This window comes from Acanthopagrus latus, chromosome 6, assembly GCF_904848185.1.
Source record: "Acanthopagrus latus isolate v.2019 chromosome 6, fAcaLat1.1, whole genome shotgun sequence".
NCBI lineage: Eukaryota > Metazoa > Chordata > Actinopteri > Spariformes > Sparidae > Acanthopagrus > Acanthopagrus latus.
This window is the reverse complement of record NC_051044.1, coordinates 11,930,414-11,954,872: the sequence shown is the minus strand read 5'-3', so window position 1 is coordinate 11,954,872 and position 24,459 is coordinate 11,930,414. Positions and strand designations below refer to the sequence as shown.

The 24,459-nt window shown below is 41.2% G+C and overlaps 1 protein-coding gene across 3 annotated transcripts in view; it reads left to right on the top strand.

The window, feature by feature from the left end:
• Positions 1-21,703, top strand: part of igsf8 (immunoglobulin superfamily, member 8) — a 57,841-nt gene extending 36,138 nt beyond the window's left edge. Inside the window, exons 1-8 of one of the 3 annotated variants that reach the window (XM_037100835.1) lie at positions 5,743-5,906; positions 6,122-6,285; positions 10,805-11,185; positions 12,755-13,216; positions 15,393-15,571; positions 15,941-16,193; positions 17,277-17,729; positions 19,122-21,703. In XM_037100835.1, coding sequence (XP_036956730.1) covers positions 6,231-6,285; positions 10,805-11,185; positions 12,755-13,216; positions 15,393-15,571; positions 15,941-16,193; positions 17,277-17,729; positions 19,122-19,249 — 1,911 coding nt within the window. In that variant the 5' untranslated portion in view covers positions 5,743-5,906; positions 6,122-6,230 and the 3' untranslated portion in view covers positions 19,250-21,703. Of the gene's footprint in view, positions 1-5,742; positions 5,907-6,121; positions 6,286-10,804; positions 11,186-12,754; positions 13,217-15,392; positions 15,572-15,940; positions 16,194-17,276; positions 17,730-19,121 lie in introns of those variants that run through there. The other 2 variants (XM_037100834.1, XM_037100833.1) reach the window with 2 other exon arrangements.
• Positions 21,704-24,459: the final 2,756 nt, after the last annotated feature.

Genomic DNA, 24,459 nt, shown 5'->3' with positions numbered 1-24,459 from the left:
CCGAAAACCACGGCTGACATGAGAAACAATGAAAGGATGAAGATGAAGAGCAAAGAGGCAAACAGAAACTGCGTCTCTCTGTGCCAATGAAAATAATTTCAAAAGCAAGATGGATGAGCAAAAGGTGCCAATATGTCTAAATCTGCAGTATGAACCGATGCCACACACAGTGAAAGGATCCTCTTGACAGTCCCACCGATGACAGGGGTGTTTGCCTGACTATAGTGACTGTAGTACAAACTAATTAGAGGCAGTCTCCAGTAGGTCACAGTTTAGTCTGTAGTGGCCTTAAAAGAGACAGAGTGGGAGTGAGTGCATGAAGAAGAAGGTGAGAAGAAGAACGAGAGTTGAAATCTGAAGGAAAATATAATAAAGGCCGTGCTGCGGAATTTTTTTCTCGACGTGTTTATAGAAGGATTGAGTTTCTTTACTCAAAGCGGCACTAATTGATTTTATTTTTATTTTTCATAAACAATGGATCAAACAACTTTGTCCAATGTGAAAGCAGTACTGACAAGCCCACAGAGAATAACCACCCCGCTCTACAGTTGCCCTCAGCTCTAAAGAGCTTTTAACATCTTTGGTGGTGACCTCCAACTCTGCTCTTATCAATGATTTCCAGCAACTGTCATCAGCCAAAAAAAACAAGTTACACTGAATTCACGCTAGCTGCTCAGGACTTAATGACAGACAAAGTTATTGACAAGCTGATGAAGAAAATCAGAAAAGTAGTTCCTTAGAGACGCATCTGTTTCCCTCAGGCATTAGTGGAAACTAAAATATAACTAACAGGAAAGTGAATTTTAGACTTATATTTGTTGGGTGGCCAGAAAGACATCTCAAATAAAATAAATGGTTATGCAGCTCTGCATGTGTTAGATGTGTAGATATGCAATTATTAGCTTAGAGTGGCAAGAGACAACTTTTCCCCTCTCGAGTTTCCAAGTGGTATTAGCGTTGGCACTGCTGTTGCAAAGACAACTAGATGATTTCCGTTTTCCCCAGAGTCATAAAAAAAAAGCACAACGCGGGACGAAACGTGAGTTTATTCACTCATTAAGTCTATCATGAAATGGCTCGCCAGTTAACCATCCTTTTTTCCACATGCCCAGTGGCAAACAAAACTGTATAGTGATAGCAGGGTTTAGAAGGAACCAATGTAAATGATGGTTAGATTGTGCAGTTAACATTTACTTCATAATGATACACACTGAATCACAAAAATTGTCTATTGCCAGTTGCTGTAACAAGTTGATAATATGTCCCATATTGTGTTTTCAGATGGCTCTGCTGCCACCTAGTGGGCAGAAAATCCAGTAAAGCAGCTTTAACTAAACGTTGTAATAAAACAATTACTAAACAAAACAGGAAGAAAACAAAAATAATACTCAAAAATCAACTTCCTTACAAATTGTACCTTTTATATACTCAACATGTACTGTTGCTCAATATATAGTATATCAATGTGTGCAGATTTCTTAAATCATCATTCGTAAGGTTATAACTCAAATAACTGCAATTGCGTTAAGGTATTATTTTCTAGATACTCTGAAATGCAGTGGAGTAGAAATATAGCAGAAAATGAAAATACAATATAATGTATAGTGAGTATAGTAAGTTCGACATGCCTCAATATAGTTCTTAAGTGTCCTACTTCAAATGTACTCAGTCACTTTCTGCCACTGACTGCATGTACGGTATGAAACTGATACTTGACATTTGATAACCATTAGAAGAAGTTAATGTTGGAATTAAACTACTTGAGCACACAAACTTTAATAGTTTGAGATTTTAAGACAGCCTGTCATAAGTAATACACAGACATGTGCACGACTAACCGAATGCAGATCTCTTGAGCTATTGGAGTTTTTATTTCCCTGGAAGTGGATCAGACTACATCATGCTCTGACTGTCCAACTCGGTTAGAAACTGTGATATATTGGAAGCCATACGGCTGAGGAAGTTTACTCTGCATGAGTGCCATCCCTCAGTGCTGGTGAAGGCTCCTGCTGAAGTCTGCATATCCCGCTCGCCGCCTTGTTAACCCAGAATACCCTAATGACTTCCCCTCTCTCGCTGCTGAGCCACACTGTGAAGTCATCCATGTTTCCATGTAGCCTAAAGTGAGGAGAGGAGTGAGGAGGAAAGGAAAGGAAACTAGACAACTGGAGAGACAACTGGTCCCATTAATGAGGTGTCTTCTGAAGGCATAAATCCTCCTTAAAGTAGCATGTGAGTGTCTCTGCCGACCAGTGATCATCCCGCATACTGTACATTATACTCACAACCATGTATGGGAGCATATCCTGTCACACTCAGCTTTAATGTTTCCCCTTTTTTTTCTACTCAAAGCTTTAATTTTTCTCCCGACTCCACTTCGAGTGTGGAAAAATAGTTAAACATCTGATTAGACTCATTTATTGCCTCTCCTTTGAGGGAAATACAGAAAAGAGACAGAGAAGGCGGGTATGTAGCAGCGCTGCCTTCGCAGGCCACAGAAATGTGAGCTGGATTTTATCGCTGTTTTACATCACTGTCAGCTCGTGAACATTGTTGTTGCAGAAACCTCGCATACTGTATGGATGATTCAGGGTTTTAAGAATTGAGAACTAAGAAAAGTTCTTAGTTGGAAGTTGAATATCCGTATATAAGGAGCAACTTTATATGTTATCAATCTCATACTAACACTGACCGACAACACATCTGTTTTTGTATTCTTCTATTATTTTGAAGCTTGTTGTGTGGTATTTGTTGTCTACTGTATGTCCTTGACATAGGTGGTTGGCGCCCTCAGTATGGCAATTCGTTGTCGCCATCTTGTGGTTGAGTCTTTCACTCAGTTCTGGCTGGATTTGATCCGTGTAAGCTTTTCAGCACACACAGATGTTCAAATGCCAAGAAAACGCATCTAACCCTTAACCCTGATCTTACAAATACACAAATATTCCAACCCAACAGAAACACAAAAATGGAAAAAGCATAGAAAAGCATGGTTGTTGCAACTCACGTTAACAATGACTTTGTTCTAGTGAAGTGTCCCACTATTGCTATGTGGCACTATGGCAGTATGCACCCAGGACCCTGAAAATTAAGCAGCTACATGGAATTCAGCAATCATTTATGTTAGTTTCCTTTTCTATGGAGGACAGAAACTGCTATTAACACATACATTTAAATAAAAAAAGGCTCTACAAAAAATCTAAATATCCCAATAAATGCAGCTGAATAATGATAGAAAAGTTTAGGCATTGATTAATTGATTGATTGCGATGACTGAAGATAAATTGATATTTACTGTTTTAATCCTGTTTATTTACCTTTGTATTAAATCCCCTATTTATTTGCTCTCCCATTTAATTTCCCATTTAATGTATTAAATTGATATTTTCATGTGACTGTAAAGGCCTAATATTCAGACATAACACACACACACACACACACACACACACACACACACACACACACACACACACACACACACACACACACACACACACACACACACACACACACACACACACACACACACACAGACACTGGCCAAGGGGTTGAAAATGTAATTTCCATGGTGAGTCGAAATAACAATTCTGAACTGCCGTCACATGTGCACACGTGCATCACATGAACATAGTTAACTTTAGTGGTCAGATGTTCAGACTGGCTCCCTCGTTCAAAACAATCTTCTGTACTTTCTATATGTTATATTGATTTTGATAACAAGCCCAGTGAGAGAGCTGCTGACACTTGGACCTGCCCACTCAGACAGAAATGTATCGGTGATTACACCGGGAGCCCTGTGAAAGGGTTTGACTGACAGGTTATTTATTATCTGTGATGTTTGTTTTAGATAGTGATTATGATGCCAAAAACCAGCCAGCCCAGCCTGCAACAAGAATTCTAGGCCTTTATTTCGGATCAGTACTCTACACCCCCAAATTCCCCTTTATGAGGTAAACAACCTCCAGTCAATAATGTCTTTTCAGTGAATTGACTTGTTTTGACTTGTTTTGATGGGTTAATGAGCAAGCCCGGGTGAGTGCTGTCATTCGTCAAATGAAAAAGCCAACTCCCATTAACATTTCATTTTTATTCATAATGAGCTTAAATAATGAAGCCAAGTTTGAATATTTATGTAGCTTATCATCTCCCCATCTGAAAATGACTATACAAAACTTTCCGTTCAACTCTGTTTTAATTATGTGATGGATACACATGGGAATACGATGGAATACAATTCTGTCAGTTGAGTTTCTGTTTTAATATTGTCATGATTTCCAAATGAAATGGCAGATGGATACTGATTAAAGGGTTCAATCATGAAAGTGGTCTCTTTGTTTTTGAACCTCACAAAAGTCCCACACATCTGAACAAAACACTTTTCTTTAACCGCTGATTTAAGTTTTGTTCAGTACATTTGTCTGACCTTCTTTTTTTACCATTATTTTTCAGCTCAGTGCTTTTTCTCCTCTCTTCCTTTTTTGTGATTTTGCCAGTTTGATCACTTTTATTTTAACTTATAGTTACTGTGCCTTCTTGATTTCACTTCACCTTAGACTTGTCGTTGTTCTGTTTTTGTCTTGACTTTGTAGTGTTTGTTCTGTAATATTATCTTCCTGAGCTTCCTGCTTTTGCTTGTTTGTCAAAGCACTTTGTAAACTCTGTTTTTTAAAGGTGCTATCTAAACAGGGCCATAGCTACCATTGAGCACACTGAGGTCATGTCCTCTGCATTTTTTCTGTATCTTTGATATCTTGATCTTAACCATAACCTTATCTGTAATATCATTAAAAAAATAACAATAAAAACAAATAGATAAATAAATATATATGCACATATAATGAAAAATGGCAAATTTATAGCTAATTAAACTTGCTTCATATGTTCCTGTTAACAAGCACTGAAATGCTTAATAAACTATCTATTAGCCATTAGTTTATTGGAAAGTTGTATTTGATGTTCAGAATATTTTGTAGTAATACTATGTAGTTAATTTCTAAACATTATTTGAGGAGTTGCAGTTTGTGTTTTCAACCTTTAACCCTTTGCTTAATTAAAGCGTTATGAGCCATGTCATTGTCTCTTGACAGTGAAATTACTTATGTATGTATACAAGCTATATATTTACCATTCATGCTTCAAATTCTTATTATAAAGTGTTGCCCACATCAATAAGTTCTTACTATCACAGGAATAAGTTTGATAAATTTAAGTCAAAATTGGCCATATCTGTTACTGATCTTCTTCCTTTTCTGTCGGAGTCCAATTTTTAAGCTATGTACTGTGACTGATTACTGGGTCATGTCAAAATGCAGAGAAATGCACAGATTTATGGTCTTCAGAATGTTCCTGATGGATGGGTGGTGGTGAGCGGCATGACCTGAGTATTTCTAAAAACCCTGGCTACGGCCCTGTGTATAAATAAAGTTTAATATAGAATGTTCAAATTGTTGCAATTCTCCTTTTCCTCCAGTCATTTCCCTGAGAATGTCCTCCACCACTGTCAATGATACACCACTGTAATCACAAATCATTAACCCGCCTGACAAGGCCTCATTGCAGAGGGCCTGTGTTTGTTTTGCTCTGGCGCCCCCTGGCGGTGCGAAGTTGACGCTTCAACCTCTTTCTCAACACTCTGTTATCATTGGTTCAAAATGTCACCGTCGCTGTCTTGACCAATGGCACCAGCTGACTCCTTCTCTTGGAGCCTTTTTGCATGCAGGCTCCTCCCGCTTTTTTGTTACCACACACACACACACACACACGCACACACCCCTACCCCCTGTGATGCTAACCGACCCACGGCTGGACTGGACGGCATGTCTGTCGAGGCGGTATAATCTAAAACCAAACCGGGATATTATGCAGCCGTCGGTGTGTTGACTGAGATGCGACGGTGCGTGAACAAGGTGATTAAATCTGCAGCCCCGCACCTTTAATACCTCTCGCTAATATTCCTCCGCCTCGCTGCGGGCGGATGGCGCTCACTGTCCCGTCTGCGTGATCGGCGTGCGGCTACATTGTTGCTCATCAGCATCATCATTGTTATTATTATCATCATTTCTTTTCTCCCCCCCTCCTCACGAATAATCCGATCGTGTGTGTGTGTGGTTTTCCTTTGCAGACACTCGGTCTCCTCGGCGGGGATGAACTATGATCGGCGATAAACGAGCAGAGCAACACGGAGAGAGAAATCTGAGTCACTATAATCCAGCTGGACGTCGGGGGGGAAGATGAGGACCATGATGGCTTCGATGAAAACGGCATTATTCGTATTTCTACACTGGGGTGAGTGAAAGTCCGAGCCTGGTTGTACCTGCTCGCCCCACACACACACACACACACACAAAACGACCGCCACCGCCATCTGTCACACGGATAGAGATGCATTTGTATGATTGTTTTTTTTTTTTATTCATGCTGAACCGATCAGACCATTCAATTAAGCATCATTCTGAGCTTTGTTGCCATGGTTTGGCCGGCCATTTCTGCAGGACTCTCAGTTGTACATGAGTACTTTTAAGCTTGCCTGTGCCTTACTTGAGTATTTCCATGTTATGCAGCTTATTTCTTCCTTTTGCAGTCAAAATGTTTACTTTTAACTCCACTACATTTGTGTAGGAGCTTTAGTGACTTGCCATTTTTCAGAGAGCAACGTTTTTCTTACTAGTGGTAGACAGATTATCAGTCCTGGGGCCGATTTTCAGCACCGGTTATCAGTATCTGTGATTTTTTTTTCTTTTTCTGTCAGATAGCCGATGAAGTAAACTAATTGGGGCGCCTGTTAGCTCAGTCAGTAGAGCACTTCGGTCCATGTACAGAAGCTTTGTCCCCCAGGGTTCCGGTCCGACCTGTGGCCCTTGGCTGCATGTTGCCCTCTCCCTCATCCCATTTCCTGCCACCTCCCTGAGCTGTCCTGTCAATAAAGACCGAAATGAAAACTAATTTGAAAATGTGCTATTTTGGCTCTGATGGAGCTTCATCTCACACAGTGTCCCACCTACAGCATAATCTCACTGGAAACATGTCATGATTATGAACACCGAATAATCTGAATCTGCAGAGTAACTAAATGTATCAAATAAATGTTGTGGAGAGAAAGTATAACGTGGCTGAAAATGGAAATACTCCAGTAAAGTACCTCGAAAAGTACTTGCTATCCCAACCTTACGGGATGGGACTCTTCCCGCTATTTCTCACATTCCCGGGGTCTGCCACTCATTTTATTTCCTACAATCCAAATCAGAAGTTGTTTAAGGCCAGATAAGAGCATCAACTATCCAACAGGAAACGGTGTGTGGCTCGTGAAATGAGTGTCTGGTGGCATCGGGAAGTCCCAGGCTGTATGTAGTGGTTGTTAGACAGTAGTTGTTTTGTAGGGCTAATAGAAACATCATTTTTACTCTTTACTTTACTTAAATGCCTTTGGTGTTTTATTGTTTGGTCATTTTATGTCCTCACTACTTGTTTTATCACCTCAGCTCAGTGCCTGAAATGATTATGCCCTATAACATTTAGTTTTAACACTAAGTTTAAACTTTTATAATAATGAATGGTTCATTTATTTACATCAGAACAATTTTTTAAGGGTGCAATGTGTATGAATTTTATTTAAAAACCATGTGAAAATTAAGTGTTTTTGAGAGAGTTGCCATCAAATATGTCCATGTATTGTGTTGTGGAGATTGAAGTTAGCATGCTGACAAGCTAGCAAGAGTCCGTTCCTGCAACCAGAGTGGAATTACACTCTTGAGCCCTGCTGTGTGGTCGTGTTATATCCTAAAGGTTTCTTGTTTTATTTAGTAGTTTCACGCCTTTTTGCGGGTCCAGATGAAGCTGCGTGTAATTCCTCCAGTGATGTGACTTCGCAGCCAAGTTGTATTGTGGTCAATGTAGGCACCAGGTTTTGAATAAAGCACTCTACTGGTCTTGTGTTGTACTGCTGTAAGACTCAGTTTCATGATGACACTAACAAAAGATAAAATAAATACATCAGAAACAGACATGTTGCAGACATATTTCAAAAGATGGTGTCTGTAAACACACTTTAACATGTAACATTTGTGGACTCCCTCTTAGAACAACTTTATTTTTGAGAAAAATCAAAGTCATAAGTAAATAGATGAAGGGAATAAAGCTTTAATGTAAAACTGTGGTTGAATTTAGTGGAACTTCTTCTTCTTCATCAGAAACACAGTTTGACCCAAATAGATGATATCAGATTGAATGACATTGTTTTTATCTTCCCACTCACAATTTTAAAACTTAAAATCCTATCTAATAACCACACAGACAGAACCTGTCTGTGGCCCAACACGTGTCTCTTTGTGGGCACTTGATAAGTAAAATGGGGCTCCCTTCTTGTTGCACACAGATTCTAATCCAGACAGTATCGAGCATTGTCACAGACTGTGGTGTCCCCCAGCCCTATCAGTCCGAGCCCGATGTTAATTAGGACTTGATCCGCTTAAGCCTCCCACTAGTCTCCCATGTCATTATCTATGGGCGTGTTGTGACGCGGCCGCGCCTTTGGCCGTGAGAAAGCTCCAGTTGTTTTTAGGTCTGACACACATACACATGCACACATGCACGTGCACATACACAAACACACACAGGTGGGGAGTGCCAGAACGCGCACATCTTGTATTTCTTGTTGTTCAGGTTGTTACAGTTTAGGGTGACGGTAAAAAGGCGTGTTGTGTCTGTTGGTGCTGATTCTTTGTTCAGTGTCAGTTTATGGGCGTGTGTGTATGTGTGTGTTTGTTGATTGTTTTGTCGGTTTAATCCAAGGGGTTCTCAAACTCGGGCGGGTGGGCCCTCCTGGGGGGGGGCATTAAGCCACTGCAGGTGGGCTTGGATTAACAAGGGAAGAATATGGAGCGAAACAGAGTTGACTGACGATGATTAATGCCGGGGCTGCACAGTATATCAACATCACAGTGTGGTCACATGACAGGATGTGCAGCGTCAAGTAAGGTGAATTAACTCAGGCTATAACTTGTGGTTCTCATTTTTCATGACTCATTTATGAGGACGTCTGTCTAATAGTGCATAATTTAGCCCGATTTAATAGATGTTGGATACGTTGATATAATGCACACCCCTACAAAACCAACCCATCATGTTAGAATGATTATTTTATTCCCCAGATAGAGCTATTCGGGTTATTTAGAGGACATCTCTGAATTGTTTTTATATGACAGAAAACAAAAATATCACAGTGTCAGTTTTATCCACTATCCTGCAGCCCTAATTTATGCAGGGAAATTAAACAAACAGTTTGCTGCTGCTATCACGCTGAACTTTAAATAAGGGAAATGTACAACTTGTTTCCTTTCTGTTAGTTGCTTCACCTAGCATTGTTAATGTTTGATAAAAATGTTGCGTGGGGAGCTTTAAACTTGTTTGCGTTTTGAGATAGTGAGTTTATATCCCGGCTTTTGTTACCACTTGTACATGTAAAGTTGCTGTGTTGTCGTCGTTTTAGCTATCTTCCCTCCTCTTTGCATCGTCATATGAAGGCAGCCTGTGGATGATTTGTTTAAGCTGTTTAATGCTGCTGGGCTGTGGATTTCTTTGTGAAGGACTCGGGTCAGATTTCATGTCAGGCCAACGGATGTGTCTTCATGCACGTTCCTCGAGTGGCTCGTCTCAGTGCCTCTCTCTGCTCCGCTAACAGAAAGCATCAGTGGCTAACATAGCTGTTATATCTGCTAACATATCTCTATCTCTGAGGTTGCAGACCTGATGTTGTTAGAGAAAATGTTGGTGAAATCACCTGTAATGTTACCGTCACATGTGAGTATTTTAGGCACCCTCATTATGAGAGAATAGTAATGGCGTGAGGAGTTTCAGTGCCTGTGGCTGAAAGACTATTGCTCTGACAAAGTTTTGGTATTCAAATAACCCAGAATGATCTGAGCCTGAAGCTATTTCAGAGAGTATCTGGGGGGGAAGTCAGGTTCGCAGCCAGACTATAAGCGAAATACAATGACGCTTGAACGTTGGGGGCTGGCGGCTCTCATCCCTCAGGAGACTGACACTGAATATTTTTGCACATAAGCAGAACTCTGTAATGTCCGTTGTGTTATCAGGTTTCTGTTAAACATGTGGTGACGGGGTTTCATTTTATTTATTTATTTATTTATTTTGTACTCACTTTCAGTCTGATTTGTAGTTTGAAGATCAAAACTTGATATCAGATCCAAACATTTGGCCGTTGCTGCTGAACACCGAAAAACATTTTATAACGGCAACATTTTTTTCTAATTTTAACAGCATAGTAGCTGCTCACAATAGAGAGAGAGAACTGCTGTACTGCTTTAAGGTCAGCTGGAAGAAAATGTGCAGAAGTTTCAGTATTGGGTATCTTAACTGCCACTGGAAGACAGATTTTGGGGAAGAGATGTTGCGGTCGAATTTGCCAGACAAGCTTTTTTTTTAAAAAAAAAAAAAAAAAAAAAAGACTGTTGAGATAATTCATCCATCGGTGATTGAGAGAAAAAGAACTGGCAACTTTATTTATTTGTTTATCTATTTTTTATACTTAATTATTTCATTTATTAAATGTGTGGTTGTATGCGGAGGAAGATGGCCCAGCTCTAGTGCTTTTCCCACGGAGCTATTTAATGTATTGATTCTCTGTTAGCCAGCCATCAGCTCAGAATATCGATCAGTGAGTCCATGTACCAAACATGCTGCGAGGCAACACTGTGACCTGCAGAGAGTGACGCTGTTACTGTTTCCAATCTTCCCTGCTCACTCATCCCTGATGTTCTCTTCCTGTCTCTCCATTTTTCTCTCACAGTTCTCCAGTACGCTGTGTGTCGCGACGTAACACTTCCCCCTGGACCCCTCTACCGCGTTGCAGGGTTCCAGCTCTCCCTGCCCTGCACTGTTTCAGGGTATGAAGGCCCGCGTACACAGGACTTTGAGTGGTACCTGTACAGGGATGATGCCGGAGGAAGGCAGATGGGAGTGGTGTCCACCAGAGACAAGGGTTTCCCATATGCCCCCTACCAGGGCCGGGTGAGGAACGGAGAGGTGAGGGTGGAGAGGGACTCGGGGGACAAGATCAGGCTGGTGATCCAGAGGCTCCGAGCCGAAGACCAGGGGAAGTACGAGTGCTACACACCGAGCACGGACGCCACCTACCAGGGGAACTACAGCGGCTCAGTGACTGTCAAAGGTAAGATGACCTTTTTTTGTATTTAAAGTTTTAGCAAACATGAAATGACAGTGGTTACACACATAACAAATATATATGAAGAAGGTAATCAGGTAACACAAATGAGATCATATAGATAATAAAAATATGACAAAAATATGAAAAGAGAAACGCAATAAAAATATAAACAAGTAAAATTCATCCATAAAACATGACGCTGATGACTATAATATATCCAAGATGTGTGACTGAATAAAATGATCTAAAACCACAAAAGGATCAGCATGCCTCCAGCTTCTTGCTCCTTTCCTGTTTTGTTTTTTCAACAACTAGTGCCGGGTATGAAACTTCAGTCCTTTTTTAGTAAAGATAAAAATATGCCTGTTGCTCAAAGTATTAAAATATGCCAAGTATCAGAAGCTGGAATTGAAAGTCTGGTCAGATCCATCAGATTCCATGAACTTTAAAATCATGCCCAAGTGTATATTATTTGGGCAAAGTTCTTGTATGTCTGACAACATTCATACACATTTAATCAATCAGTTGTTTGGTCTACAAAATGTCAGAAAATGGTGAAAAAAGTCAGACGAAGGTCACGTTATCGAATGTCTTGTTCTGTTCACAGCCCAAAGACATGTGGTTTACTTTCATAGAGGAGTAGAGAAACCAGAAAACATTAATATTGAAGAAGCTGGGATGAAAAGAAATAGTTGGCGATTCATGTAATAGTTGACAAGTCATTGCTCGGTTTCGGCTCATGTCACTTAGTCTCTTGTCTCTTCTGTTGGTGTGGACTTAAATCTTTTTTACTTTTAAGATCTTTTACATGCACTAAAGCCTATACAACGCACTGAAGTCAATGCAAAACAAAACACAAAAAAAGCTTATAGCTCTCCTTTAAAATTGATTTTGTGTCAGTACCAAAACCCTTGTGCCAGCTACAATAACAAAGTCTCAGGTGACAGCCAGCTCTTGTCTTAACTAGACGACAGTCATAGTTTAGTTGGGACTCAAAGTGGAAACAAAACTGATGTATTCAAGTTCTGTCATGGGAATTTCCATCTGAGAAGATTTAATCAGCAGCTCTGCACTGCGTAAGCCAGATGGATGTCATTTTTCATTGATAAATGAATCTGTGTGTGTAACTCGATTCTTATTCTGAGCTGTTATTTAGACTGACCGTCTGGAGTTTGTACTCACTCTTTTCTTTCTGTTTTCCTCCAAATAACTTCGACAAGTTTAAACCACCCATCTGGTCACACATTTGGTTTCTATTTCATCAAATTCTTTGTGTGCCGCTGAGTTCATATTTGTATGATGCTGGGTGTTAGTTTCACAGCTGTAGAGTTTATCTTCGTAATAGCCAACTAATCCCCATTTCTTTGGGAAAGCTAGTGCCCAAAGTCCAGCGTGGAAGATGGCTTGGAGTCACTCTCAGCAGCCTCATTCCATGATTTAGTATTCTAAATATAGAAACAACACACAGGCAATAGAAAATAAATGTGGCATATTTTTCCTCGCGTCTGGCTCCTGTTGCTTCTCGATGTAATATAATTGACTGTCTGTCTGTGTCTCTCGGTATACCTGCAGTGATCCCTGACACACTCCAGATCAGCTATACCCGCTCACTCACCGGCCAGCCCGTGCCAGAGGGGGCCGAAATTACGCTGACATGCTCAGCTGGGATCCAATCGGAGCAGCTCACTCATCTGTCCATCATGTTTGGAAAGCGCAGCGGTGGAGATGGTTCGGGGAGCCAAACGGGAGGAGAGGTCAGTCCGGTCAGAGAAATTATCTCCATCGACAATATGCTGGGGGTCGTCCCCGGTCGTTCCTACAAGAAGCGGTACGACGATGGAGAGATCACGCTGGAGAAAAGGAACGGGGAGGGCGGACTGGACGTGTATGTGATGAAGATGAGAGGGGTGCAGCCAGGCGACACCGGCTCGTATTTCTGCGAGGCCTCGCAGTGGATTCGGGACAACGATCGGTCGTGGCAGAAGATTGCACAAAGGACGATGGATATTGGCAACTTGACTGTTCGGCAACTAGGTCGGTGTACCCAAGAAGCTGTGCCAGTAATTTGTGCTGCCAAAATTGTGATAGCATGTGGCGAATGCCAAGGTCACACGGCAGCAAGCGTATTACACAAGATATCATAAAAATAAAGTTGGCTGTTTCAGGTAGAGAAGGCACCCGAGATGATAAAATCAGCAGACTTAAGTTTAGTTTCTACTTGTCAGTTCAAGACTTTTCATTCTTCCTCAGTGGCGTCAGTCGCCTGGACTTGCAGTGCTGCCGAGTGCATTGGAGTCTCTCCAGGGTTCAGACTGGATGTTTGTGTTACTTAGAGCTTAACTTAATGTCTTGCTTGCTGGCTGGCTGACTGAGCAGTTTACTGATGGACGGATATGGGGCTGATTAAATACTGGAAACACATCTGTATTTAAAGTATCTGCTTGTTTTTTGGATAGAGTCACACTACTACACATGCAGCAAAACAATTAATATTTTGATTAATCAAGTGGTCCTTTATAAAACAGTAATAAGGATATGTCAGTTTTATAATGGATCAGTGGATAGAAAATGTAGATGCCAACTTTTCTGATAATCGATAAACTGTTACAGTAATTTTTCAAGCAATAATATGAAAGCTGTTTTTCCTTGAGACAGCCAGTCACCAGCAGTATTAGAGCTTGCCACAACAAGCATGCTGCATGCTTATTGGCTCCCTGGCTCAGATGAGATTAACTCCTTTTGGTATCAAATAACAAGACATTTGTCCATACTTCATATTATTGAGGCAATTCAATGCTGGTTCCATACAAATATTGAAGTTTTATACCCAGCGCTGTTCGTTGGCAGCTCTAGTAGAGTCAGAGTTGACTTAATCAGTTCTCTTGTTTTAACACTATTTACTGTAATGATAAGACTAGGAAAAGCAGCTAGTGCCCATATTTGAGAACCCGAAACTACAATTTTTTTATTTGAGAAATGAGAGAGAAATAATTAAATGAGTCGATCAAAATAGTTACCAATCAATTTTATGTCGACTCACTAATTGCAGCTTTATCTTCTGTCTGTCCGCTGTCAGACCGCCTGACTGACTGATCTTGATGCTCAGCTCTCTTGTTGATTATCCAGCTGGATTTGATGGGTCGATAGCTGGCTGGCCCTGCAGCTGGATAACCGCCCGCTGCCTTGCCGCTTGGCTCATTTTAAATTCTAAAGAGCTTTTGTAGATCGAAAGGATTAAGTAATCTTTTCTCCCACCTTGGCCTCTCGTAGCCTTCAAAGAGGATGACTGTCTCTCTGTCAAGACTGATGTGTACATTACGGTCAGAACAGCGTTTCAAGCAGTGTTATTTTTTCATTGGATAGGAATGTTCACCGTATATTTAATCTATATATGTTTGCGCATAGGAGAATACTTTGATTGAATCTTCTACTCTAAGTACAAAGTTAACACAATTTATTTTAAATATTAAAGTTATTCTAACCACACACCCGTATATCATTTTTTTTTATTAACCTTGTTGCTTATGAGAGCTATAACTAGTAATAAGGCTAAAAGTTATTTAGGTCAAAATTTTCTTCTCTTCAGCAACAAGATTGTAACCCAGTTGAGGCTTTGTATCTCATCAATGCATGCATTGTTTGTTTGTTTTTTCCTGACACTCGCTGACGAGCACTATTTAGTTCTGTCTTTTCTGGCCCTTATTGTCTCGCTAATACAATGGTCTGACATGTCCCCTTTTGTTTGCATAAATAACGTGTCTTATATTGAGCAAATCTGTGTTTAGAAAAGTTGGTGGTTAAATGAAGCTTCTCTCAAACAATAGACTTTTGTCTTTGTCTTCAAATTATAGCAGGATATTAGTACTAACTTTTCAGTTCATTAAACAGAATTGCACATACTCATACTGTGCTGTTTCTCTATTCTCCTCTGTTACGCTTTGTTTGCATCTCTGAATACAACACGGCAAGCTTCTTTCACAGAGCAATGATAGAAAATGACTTGCGATTGCGATTGTAAAAAAGTCTTCTTCCATTTTAGCCTGGCCATTAAATATGTAATGTACCAGAGAAGCCATTCTGGCTTTCCCACAGATCGCTTTGTGTGAGACTGTAACTGTCGCAGTCTAAGTGCATATTTGAGGCTCTCCACAAAGGAGGATTTACTTCTACTTTTACTAAGCTGTTTCTCTCTACCTCTTCTGTTCTCCAGCGGAGTCTCTGAGCGTAACATCCTCGCCCAGAGGGGAGGTGACCCTGCAGGTCGGTTCTCCTCTCATCCTGGCCTGCGAGGTACTGGGGCTGCCATCTGAGGTTAACTCGGGTCTACTGGTTCAGTGGATGAAGAGGGGATCTGCAAGCGCTGATGTAGCTGGAACTGGGGGAGTCGAGGTACTTATTCTCACTCTGCTGCCTTATTTGAAACAAAATGGTTTTTATTGTGTCTGGTTCATTGCATAATATGTGCAATTGTATGTATTGCTGAGGTGTTTGTTTTGCACCTGCACAGTATGACTGAAGTATGAGTACATCTTACTCTTTAAGTCTTTGAGTCTGTGAGGATTATGAGGCAATTGGAGTAGTCATCAAACAAAGATAGATTGATTATCACTTGATATAATTGCTGTTCAACTTGTTATCATTTTATTGTTATCCAGCTCAAATTTGCACAATAAATTTTACGTTATAAAGAATTACCTGCAATACATTACATCTCAGTTTACAAAATAACACTTGCTGACAGTTGCCCTTTGTGTCAAGGTGGAGGTGGCCCGGATGAGCCCAGACGGTACTGTGAGTTGGGGGGACGACCTCAGCCGGTCTAGTGGGGGCTCTATGGAGAAGGTGGCGGACGGGAAGTACTCTCTGAAGCTGTTCTCAGCGCGGCCCTTAGACTCGGGGGTGTATCGATGTGTGGTGAGCGTGTATGCTGGGAGAAGAAACCCTGGCCCCTCTTCTCCTGCAACGCTCACCCAGAGGTCTGAGGGAGTCACGGTCAACCTCAAGACCAAAGGTGAGAGGCTGCGCTCATGTCTTAAGTGGCGCACGGGCTTTTGTGTACAGTATGTAGGTGATTCCCAACCAGGGGAGTAGAATTGTCTTGCATTTGCCAGCGAGTAAGGGGAAAGATTGGGGAGTAGCTCAACTGAAAAAAACACAAATTAAATGTATATGTTGTGAGTGACAGTTTGTGAGACTAAGTTAAGTAGTAGTAAGTCTGAAGTTTTGTTCTGACTACCAGATCTGGATCACCTCGGGACTGTAAGTCATTGCTGTAGGAGTCAGTATATGTGACTGCATGGCCTGTTATTTGGGAAGACAAGATAAACCTGTAATCATGCTGAAGGAGATGTTTGTGCCAAAGATAGATGTATGTAGATGGATACAAGCATATGTACGGCATATACACAATTTATTTATATATTGTAAGATAAAATAAATAGAAAGTAGACATTATATTTATACATGTACAGAAGAATAAACGCAGGCGCTGTATTCTGGTTGTGCAGATCATCGTAAACATTCGTACTTTTATGGTTTTATGTATTTTCTCATGATGCTTTTTCTTTCCGCTGTTGACTGCATTTTCTGCTCAGCGGCATCTGTACTGGTTTGGTCTTCAATGTGATTTAGAATTAAAAAATTCATGGAGCGCCTTGGTGGCCTGGAGGTCTGGGCTGTTGGCCATGTGGTTGAGTCTGCAGCAAGACCTCTGATGCTTGTTGGCCAAATCTCAGTTCTAGCTTTTACAACTCTCTCTTAAAAGTTTCTGCTAAATTCATAAAAAGTTTGTGTGTGCACTTTCTGAGCAATAGTTTAACTGAAAACGGAACAAGAGGGTTACATGAGAAGCTTGTGTTGTATCCTGGTGCTCAAGGTGAACTGCCAAAAATGAAATCTGTGGTTTGGTTCGCTTTCCGTTTATGCATGTTAGTCAAACCTTCCTTATTAAGTAAGTTACTGTTACACTGGAAATATCTGATTGACCGCAGATGAAAGTCACACCTTTGATTTTGCCTGTCACATGTTTTGTTTTTTTCAATTTTTTGTTTGGCCTACATGAACTCATGTTTGCGTGTAACATTTACTTTCACAGATGTGCTAGTTTCAGCTGTGGCTCAGCTCCCACGAGGCCCCCTATTAAAAAGAGGCAGCACCATCACCTTGATCTGCAACGCCACAGTTACAACCACAGGCCCGGCGCAGGCACAGGTGCAGTGGCTACGGTGGCCAATCCCGGTCGCGAGGAAGGGACGGAGCTCAGAATCCGATGTTACTGTGCCAGACCCCCCTGTCGATGACACACCCAGACTGGTAGCTGCCCTCATGTACGACGGTGTTGCGGTGATCTACGCCAACAGTAGCGAGGTTAGCGTCGACCGCCTGTCTGCCATCACCTACAGACTGAGGGTCCACACGGCAATGATGGAGGACCAGGGCATGTATGCGTGTCATGCTGAGGCGTGGGGACAGGACCCGCATGGAGGCTGGTACAACACAGGGGCCAGAGCGGAGTCGAACGCAGTCACCGTGTACCTGTACGCCAGAGGTAAGTTGTTTTTATTAACAATCATCGTGAAGGTGGATGAGAAGTAACAGATTACAGTTTGTTGGCTATTTTGTGTGCGAGGTAGTTTGCCAAGAGACCGACTCTTCTTCACAGTCTCACAATTAAAATTGATACCAATTGCTCAGTTCACCTGCAGTCTGATCTGTTGGCCACTGAGCAGCTCCACTGGGGCAATTGGAGGCTAAGGGGCAAGTGCTGCTCTTTCATCTTCCCAATCTAGATATATTCCGGTGGTCAACGGATCGAACAGGGGGGATGAAAACTTGACCTTCAATCACAGGCTGGAGCGTGGCATGCATTAATGTCATTCAACAACCATTCACTTGAAATGCGCAGACACTTCTGTGGGTTAACAGTAAATTGATTCTTTTCTACACCTTTCCTAGCAGATTGCAGGGCCTTGTACCCCATGTAATTACATCCTAAATGTATGGATATTCACTGTGTGTTACTTGTTCTCATCCACTGCAGTGATTTAATTCTGTTGGACCCTGAGAAACATTGCCCTTTAGTTCAAACATCGCTTTCAAGCAGTGCTGCAGCTTAGAGTTATTTTCATTGTGGCCTGATCTGTAGATGGTTTTCTTGATTGTTTTCGCATTACAGAGAAAACAAAGGGAAAGGTGATTTTTTTTTCTCCCAGAGCCCAAGGTGGCTTGTAAATGTGTTGTTGTCCAAAACCTGAAGATATTGGGAGGCCCCAGCAGCTCAGTTGGTAGAGTCTGAGCCCCACGTACAGAGGCAGTGTCCTCTCCACAGCGGCTCAGGTTTCAGATCTGACTTGTGGCCCTCTGCTGCCTGTCATCCTGCCTCTCTCTCTGTCATCCTGTTTCCTGTCACTCTTCAGTTGTCCTATTAAATAAGGCCATGAATATATATAAAAAAAACAAACAATAAAAAAAAAAAAGATGAAACTGGAAGATATTCAGCAATTCATTACATTTTCAGAAGCTGGAGGTGGTTTGTTTGAAATGATCTTCATCTTTTTTTATTTGCTGTTAGTATGTTCTATGTCCAGTTTAACAGTGCACGTGATTATTTGAGGTAGCAAGGTTAGCTGTTGACCTTTTTTCCATTCTACATCGGTGTGGATCATCGTTGAGTAGTAAATGGACTCAGATTCCAACACTCGATAACTGAATCACATCAGAGCAAACTGCTTTTTAGGTTTTCCAGCAGGGCAGTCCATTAACTTGCTTTTCATCGATATGTTTGCTGCCTGAATGTTAAAAGTGCTATTTAAAAGTCCGTATCTGTATTGCTATTGGCTAAACATTTGCTAAATTTGAATTTTGGCCTATGATGACATGCTCTTCTATTTTGTCAGTATACATCATGGCATCCTTCTCTCTTTACTCCCTCTCTCCCCAGCTGCTGACCTCCTCCTCATCCCTTTGGTCGTCGGAGTCTCTTCTGCCTTGTTTGTGGGCATCTTCATCATCGCCACAGTTACCTGTTGTTTCATGAAGCGGCTGGCGAGGCAACGTGGTCGAAAGTAGGCGTCAGCCACCACTGCCTGTCTGAAATCTGAATGTTCATGAGGAGGCACAGAGAGGTGACGCACAAAACATGGTGGCCAAGAAATAACTTCAAGACAAAATGACTGTCACCCTGTTTGATGATTCAGTATGTTTCGACCTACCTGTTTAACAATCAATGCCAAAAGATTCTGTTTTCTATTCTCTTGTATTTTTATATCCAGCTCTTCTCTGGAAACAAACATATTTTAGTGATTGCTACAATGCGCACCGGTAGGCATAATATCACCATATAACCCACATGATGATGATAATGATCCCCTTGTCCCAGCTTATCATTCTGTTTAAAAACCGGAAAACGATCGAAAAAACACAGGCAAGATTTGTTGAGAGAAGGTCAAAAGTAGAGAAGGTACTGCAGGATTGTTTTGAGTCTGAATAGAAAGGCAGAGCAAGCTGCCCCCTCAGAAGTCATCTTTCTATTGTAACTGAATGTTTCTCAGAGTATGTAGGTCACCCTGCACTGAGTAATACTTCTATTTTCACACCAACAAAGAATATTCTGTATTTTTCACAAGTTGTTGACATTGTTCCAGCCGTTCTTTCCTCAAACTGCATGTTTTTCATTTATTGCAAACATCTACAAGGTCTCAATGTCTCTGCATGGTTAAGCCTCTAGCACTGCCACTGACGATCACATGAATGCTGATGGGAGCACTTCTGCCTCCCAGAAAACTTAATATGAGCAGGGCCTTTCCATCGCCTGCAGTCCGGCACCACTCTGCATGTAAACAAAGTCTGTCTGTTACTTAATAAGGAAGGCGCTGGCCGGGGACTTTCTGATGCCAAGACCAATTGAGTACCAATTCTAAACACAGGCATTCCTCGGCTGCGACGCTTCACGCCGTGGTGACTTTTCTATACGGACTTGTATAGATTGGACAAAGGAGAAATGGAAGATATATCCATTATGCACTGAGCTAAAACATGTAAATACTGTATGGAGTTTAGCTGTTTTATTTTTCTTAATGTAAGTAAGACTATGCTGTAGCGTCATGTTAGTCTTTGGCAAAGCACCTGTGTTTGATATTCTGCAGCAGTCTGTTCTGCTCTTTTGAAGCACTCAGACTTAAATGGTACTGGGACCAAAGTCCTTTGGTTTCCTTCTTTCACTTGATTTTCCTCAAACTGAACAGTCTTTTTTTTGATGTCCTTAAGAGAGTTCTTGTTTTTTTTTGTTTTTTTTATTGTGCGATGAATGGTTTCTTTTGCTCTTGTCAAGGGACTGAGACAGAAAAAAGGTTACTGTGAAAAAGAATCAACCGTTTGTTGCACAGTGTAACAAACTGTCACATTGTTTAAGATACTTGGCCCCGAGGTCAAAATTCCCCCTAGAGCAACGCAGTCATATGACCTGATGAGTCTCACTATCGCCGTCATCATGGTTATCATGTGGTTCAGGCCACACATTTCTGCTGCCAAGACTTATTATGACTCAAGCCCCTGCTGCTAGCCCACAGAAATCTGTTGGACAGATTTACTGTGTCTGTGCACTTATAATAAAGTGAAATCCATCCTCCTCTTCCTGTTGAAAATAACACTTAAGAAAAGTTTGGTCACCCGAGTGCGATCAATTGAAGGCTGGATACAAGAGAAGAGGAGGAGGAGGGTTAAATGTGTTGTTACCCAGCCTGCTGCGCTCTCATGAGAGATTATTTCAGGTCATTAAATCTGTTTGCGGTGAGCTTTGCTTTACAGTCTCAGTCTGTCTTTGCTGTCGGTCTTTCTCCGTCTCCCGGTTGGTTTTTAGACTCCCTCTAAATCTGCCCGTCCTCCATAACCTGTGCTCCCTAAACCCCCGATTATAAATGTTGTTCACGAACATTAGGGAATAAAATCACAGCTCTGCTTGCTTCCTGAGCCACTTTGTTCCAGATCAACTACTCAAAGCTGATTTGTTCCCCCACATAGCCACCCACCATATGATTACACATACACACACACACACACACGGACAGATGCACGTGCTCACACAGCAGCAGCAGCAGCAACAGCAGCATAGTGCTGCCTGGATGATGGAAGTGAGTATCTGCGTGTTCATCTCTAATCCCTGTTTATAGCTGCCCTTCCCCCCTCTCTCACAGCGTGTTACATAGTCGCTGTGACTCCCACTCGATTCATTTCAATCTCTCTTCCCTGAGATCTACAGCCAGCTGTCGAAAAGGTGTAGCACATCGAGTGCAAAGTACGAAGCTGTGCGTTTGTTTGAAGGTGTATTAAACCCTTTCATGAAGGTGTTTCGTTTTGTTTGGATTGTTTACTCATGCTTTAATACCACTGTTCCTGAATGAAATCTTGCAGCCATTGGGAAAAAAAAATATCCAAAGGCGGGTTATTGCTCAGTTTGTTTCTTATGGTGCTTTGGCAAACCTGCCAGTTGATGAACCAATAAACCACTCTGGATTCATGATGTCACTTTCGTTTTGTGTACTCTTTTATTTTCTACTGCAATGACCAAAGTTTGTTTTCAGCAGAGAACCTGGAACTGTTCATTTCGGAGGCTGCTGGAGACAGCTGAGGTATTGCAGGACATTCTGCGTGGAGGGAAAATAATTCAATCTGTGCTCGTTGAGCATATTTTCCATCTATATAGAATGAAAAAAAACCCAAAACAATTCTTGTGGTTGCTGCAGTTTCCGTGTCAGTACCAGCCAAGCAGAGGTTTGTATTTCATCTCAAGTTGACTCTCAGCACTTAATGTTGCAGTTTTAGTGGTACACTGTGATACATTTGTCTTATTTTGTTACAGAAGAAGACACAGAATAAGAGTTATGGTACATTTTGTACCACTCATGCCTTGTTGAGAAAGTCCTGATTGAATAACACTCAAAAAAAGAAGAATCTCAAATGGCATTTTCATTTCTTTGTGAGAGAAGCTGTGAAAGTCTGATGGTTGATCATAAATCTTGATCCGTTTAAACTGGCAGCAATATATGCTCATGATCTCATAAGACAGCTTTGATTTTTCTCATTTATTGTGTAATTGGTCCATTTGTCATGCCATTTAGAGGTGCAGACTCAATTAACTCATGACTGAAAATATCTCCCCATCTTGTAGCTGGATGATTCAGTTCCATTTCACACTGCAGCAGAAACCTACCCATATATCAGCACACCAATAAAGTACATGCAAAGTATAATCGAAGACGGCATGTAAAATAAGTTGGTGTCGTTAAACCATGTTCACGAGTGATACAAGTCAAACGTCGGGGGGAGGGAAACATTTTGGTGGCAAGTCACTAAACCTTTCAAGTTTTTTTTGTTTTGTTTTTTTTTTAGATTTGACTGTTGATTCTACACATGCAGTAACATCCCAGAGAACACTGAACGTGAACTGAAGTTTCTCCCCCCATTCATGTAGAAAGAGGCCTGAGTTTTCATTCATATAGTGCGTTAATGATTAATTTAGAGAGTAGAAAACAACATTTACATTGGCATTTATAAAGCCTTACTTATACAGAGAAATTAGCTAAGCTTAGCTAAGTCTACTTGACTTAAAGCAACATTATGTAGAAATTGGCATGTTTTGTAGTTTTGAATTTGTGGCATTCAACTTTGCTGTCAAGTGTCATTCTCACCCCTCTCTCTCATCAACCCTTTTTTTCTTGCCAAAGTGGGAATCTACAGCTCAAACTGCAGCTCCAAAAGTGAGTTTATCCCCATAAGAACACACTTTACAGCAGAAATAAACATGTTTACAGCCTGGTGCAAAACAAAAGTATCGCAGGGTAACTTAAAAAGTATTGTGAGGGAACCCAAACAGTGTGAGGGATTGCAAAAGTAATTCAAGTTAATGCAAACACTGTTGCGAGGGAACACAAAGTATGGTGAGGTAACAAAAAATGTGTTATGAGAAAACGCAAAAAGTAGCATAAATCTATTGGTGACATCTTAGTGGCTCCGTCTACTATTTTACACAGTAGATGTTCTCATCGCAGCAGGCTGCTGTTTTCACTAAAGAAAACCACTGTGTGCTACCTGCCGAGCACCAAACACCAGACAGATGAAGTTGGTGATTAGCTGGTAAACACAATGGAGCATTGGCGGCAATATAGCGAGACATTTCCCAAAATTTGTTGGAGACCAGACCTGGACATAAAAGTGAATATTCGATTTGCATTCGTCAGATGGCTGGAGACACACCATCAAACAGATTTAAATATTCTGCTGGATGTACAAAAAGGAAACCACTATATGGTGATTTATGTTGTTGTTGACTTTGCTGCTTTCAGAGGCCAAATTCTGCTTTCATGGGGGGTCATTAAGTGATGTATTTTCATTTCTGTCTGTCTCCCTTTTGTGTTCCTCCAGCAAAGATGTCATTTCAAATTGTTTCAGCCATGTGGAGCGGAACGATAAGTTGGCTTATTAACGGCTGACGTGGACAACTGCATCCATCAAAGAAATACGACATGTGACAGCGCCTTTCATGGATAATTCAGAAGGAAGATAAAAAAAACAAGGGTGTCAAAAAACAGAAGATACAAGAAACAGATGATTTTATTATCCAGCATACAGTTCTTAATAAAAGTGTCAAACGTAAAGACAGTGATGTTCAGTTCTACAGTTCTGCCTCTGAAACTGCTGTTCCTCTCTGAGCTCCTGTGGTATTACACTATATCAGTTTACAGAGCATTACATCACTAATGCAAACACTGTACCAATGTTAATCCTCTCCCTCCTGCACGACTTCAGAGGGACGTGGCAGGCACACAAACAGAGGCTTTGTGGCGGACTGATAAGACGCTGCGCTGCCTGTCGTTGGTTGGTTAGCGTACCTGCTCTCCCGACCAATCGCTGGCGGCTGAACGTCAACCAAGGCGAGATTAAGCATGCAGCACCCACTGCAGGTTTGACCTGTATTCTGCAAAGTGTACAGATAACTAAAAAAAAAATCAGAGCCGGAAGGCCGCAAGACGAGGACAAAAACACTCAGCTTTACTATAAATGTAGCTGAGATGAAGAAACTTTTTACTCTCTTTATTTACTTTTTATTTACAGGGTCTAAAGCTGTTCAGAGTTTTTAAGAGCTTATTATTACAGCAGTTATAAACATTTAATAAATGAATGAGTTACCTTCAGGGTGGTAAAAGAAATGTCTTATACCACACTCATAAAATGAAATGAAATAAGAGTAATAAGCAAACACACCATTATCTGTATCTGTACAT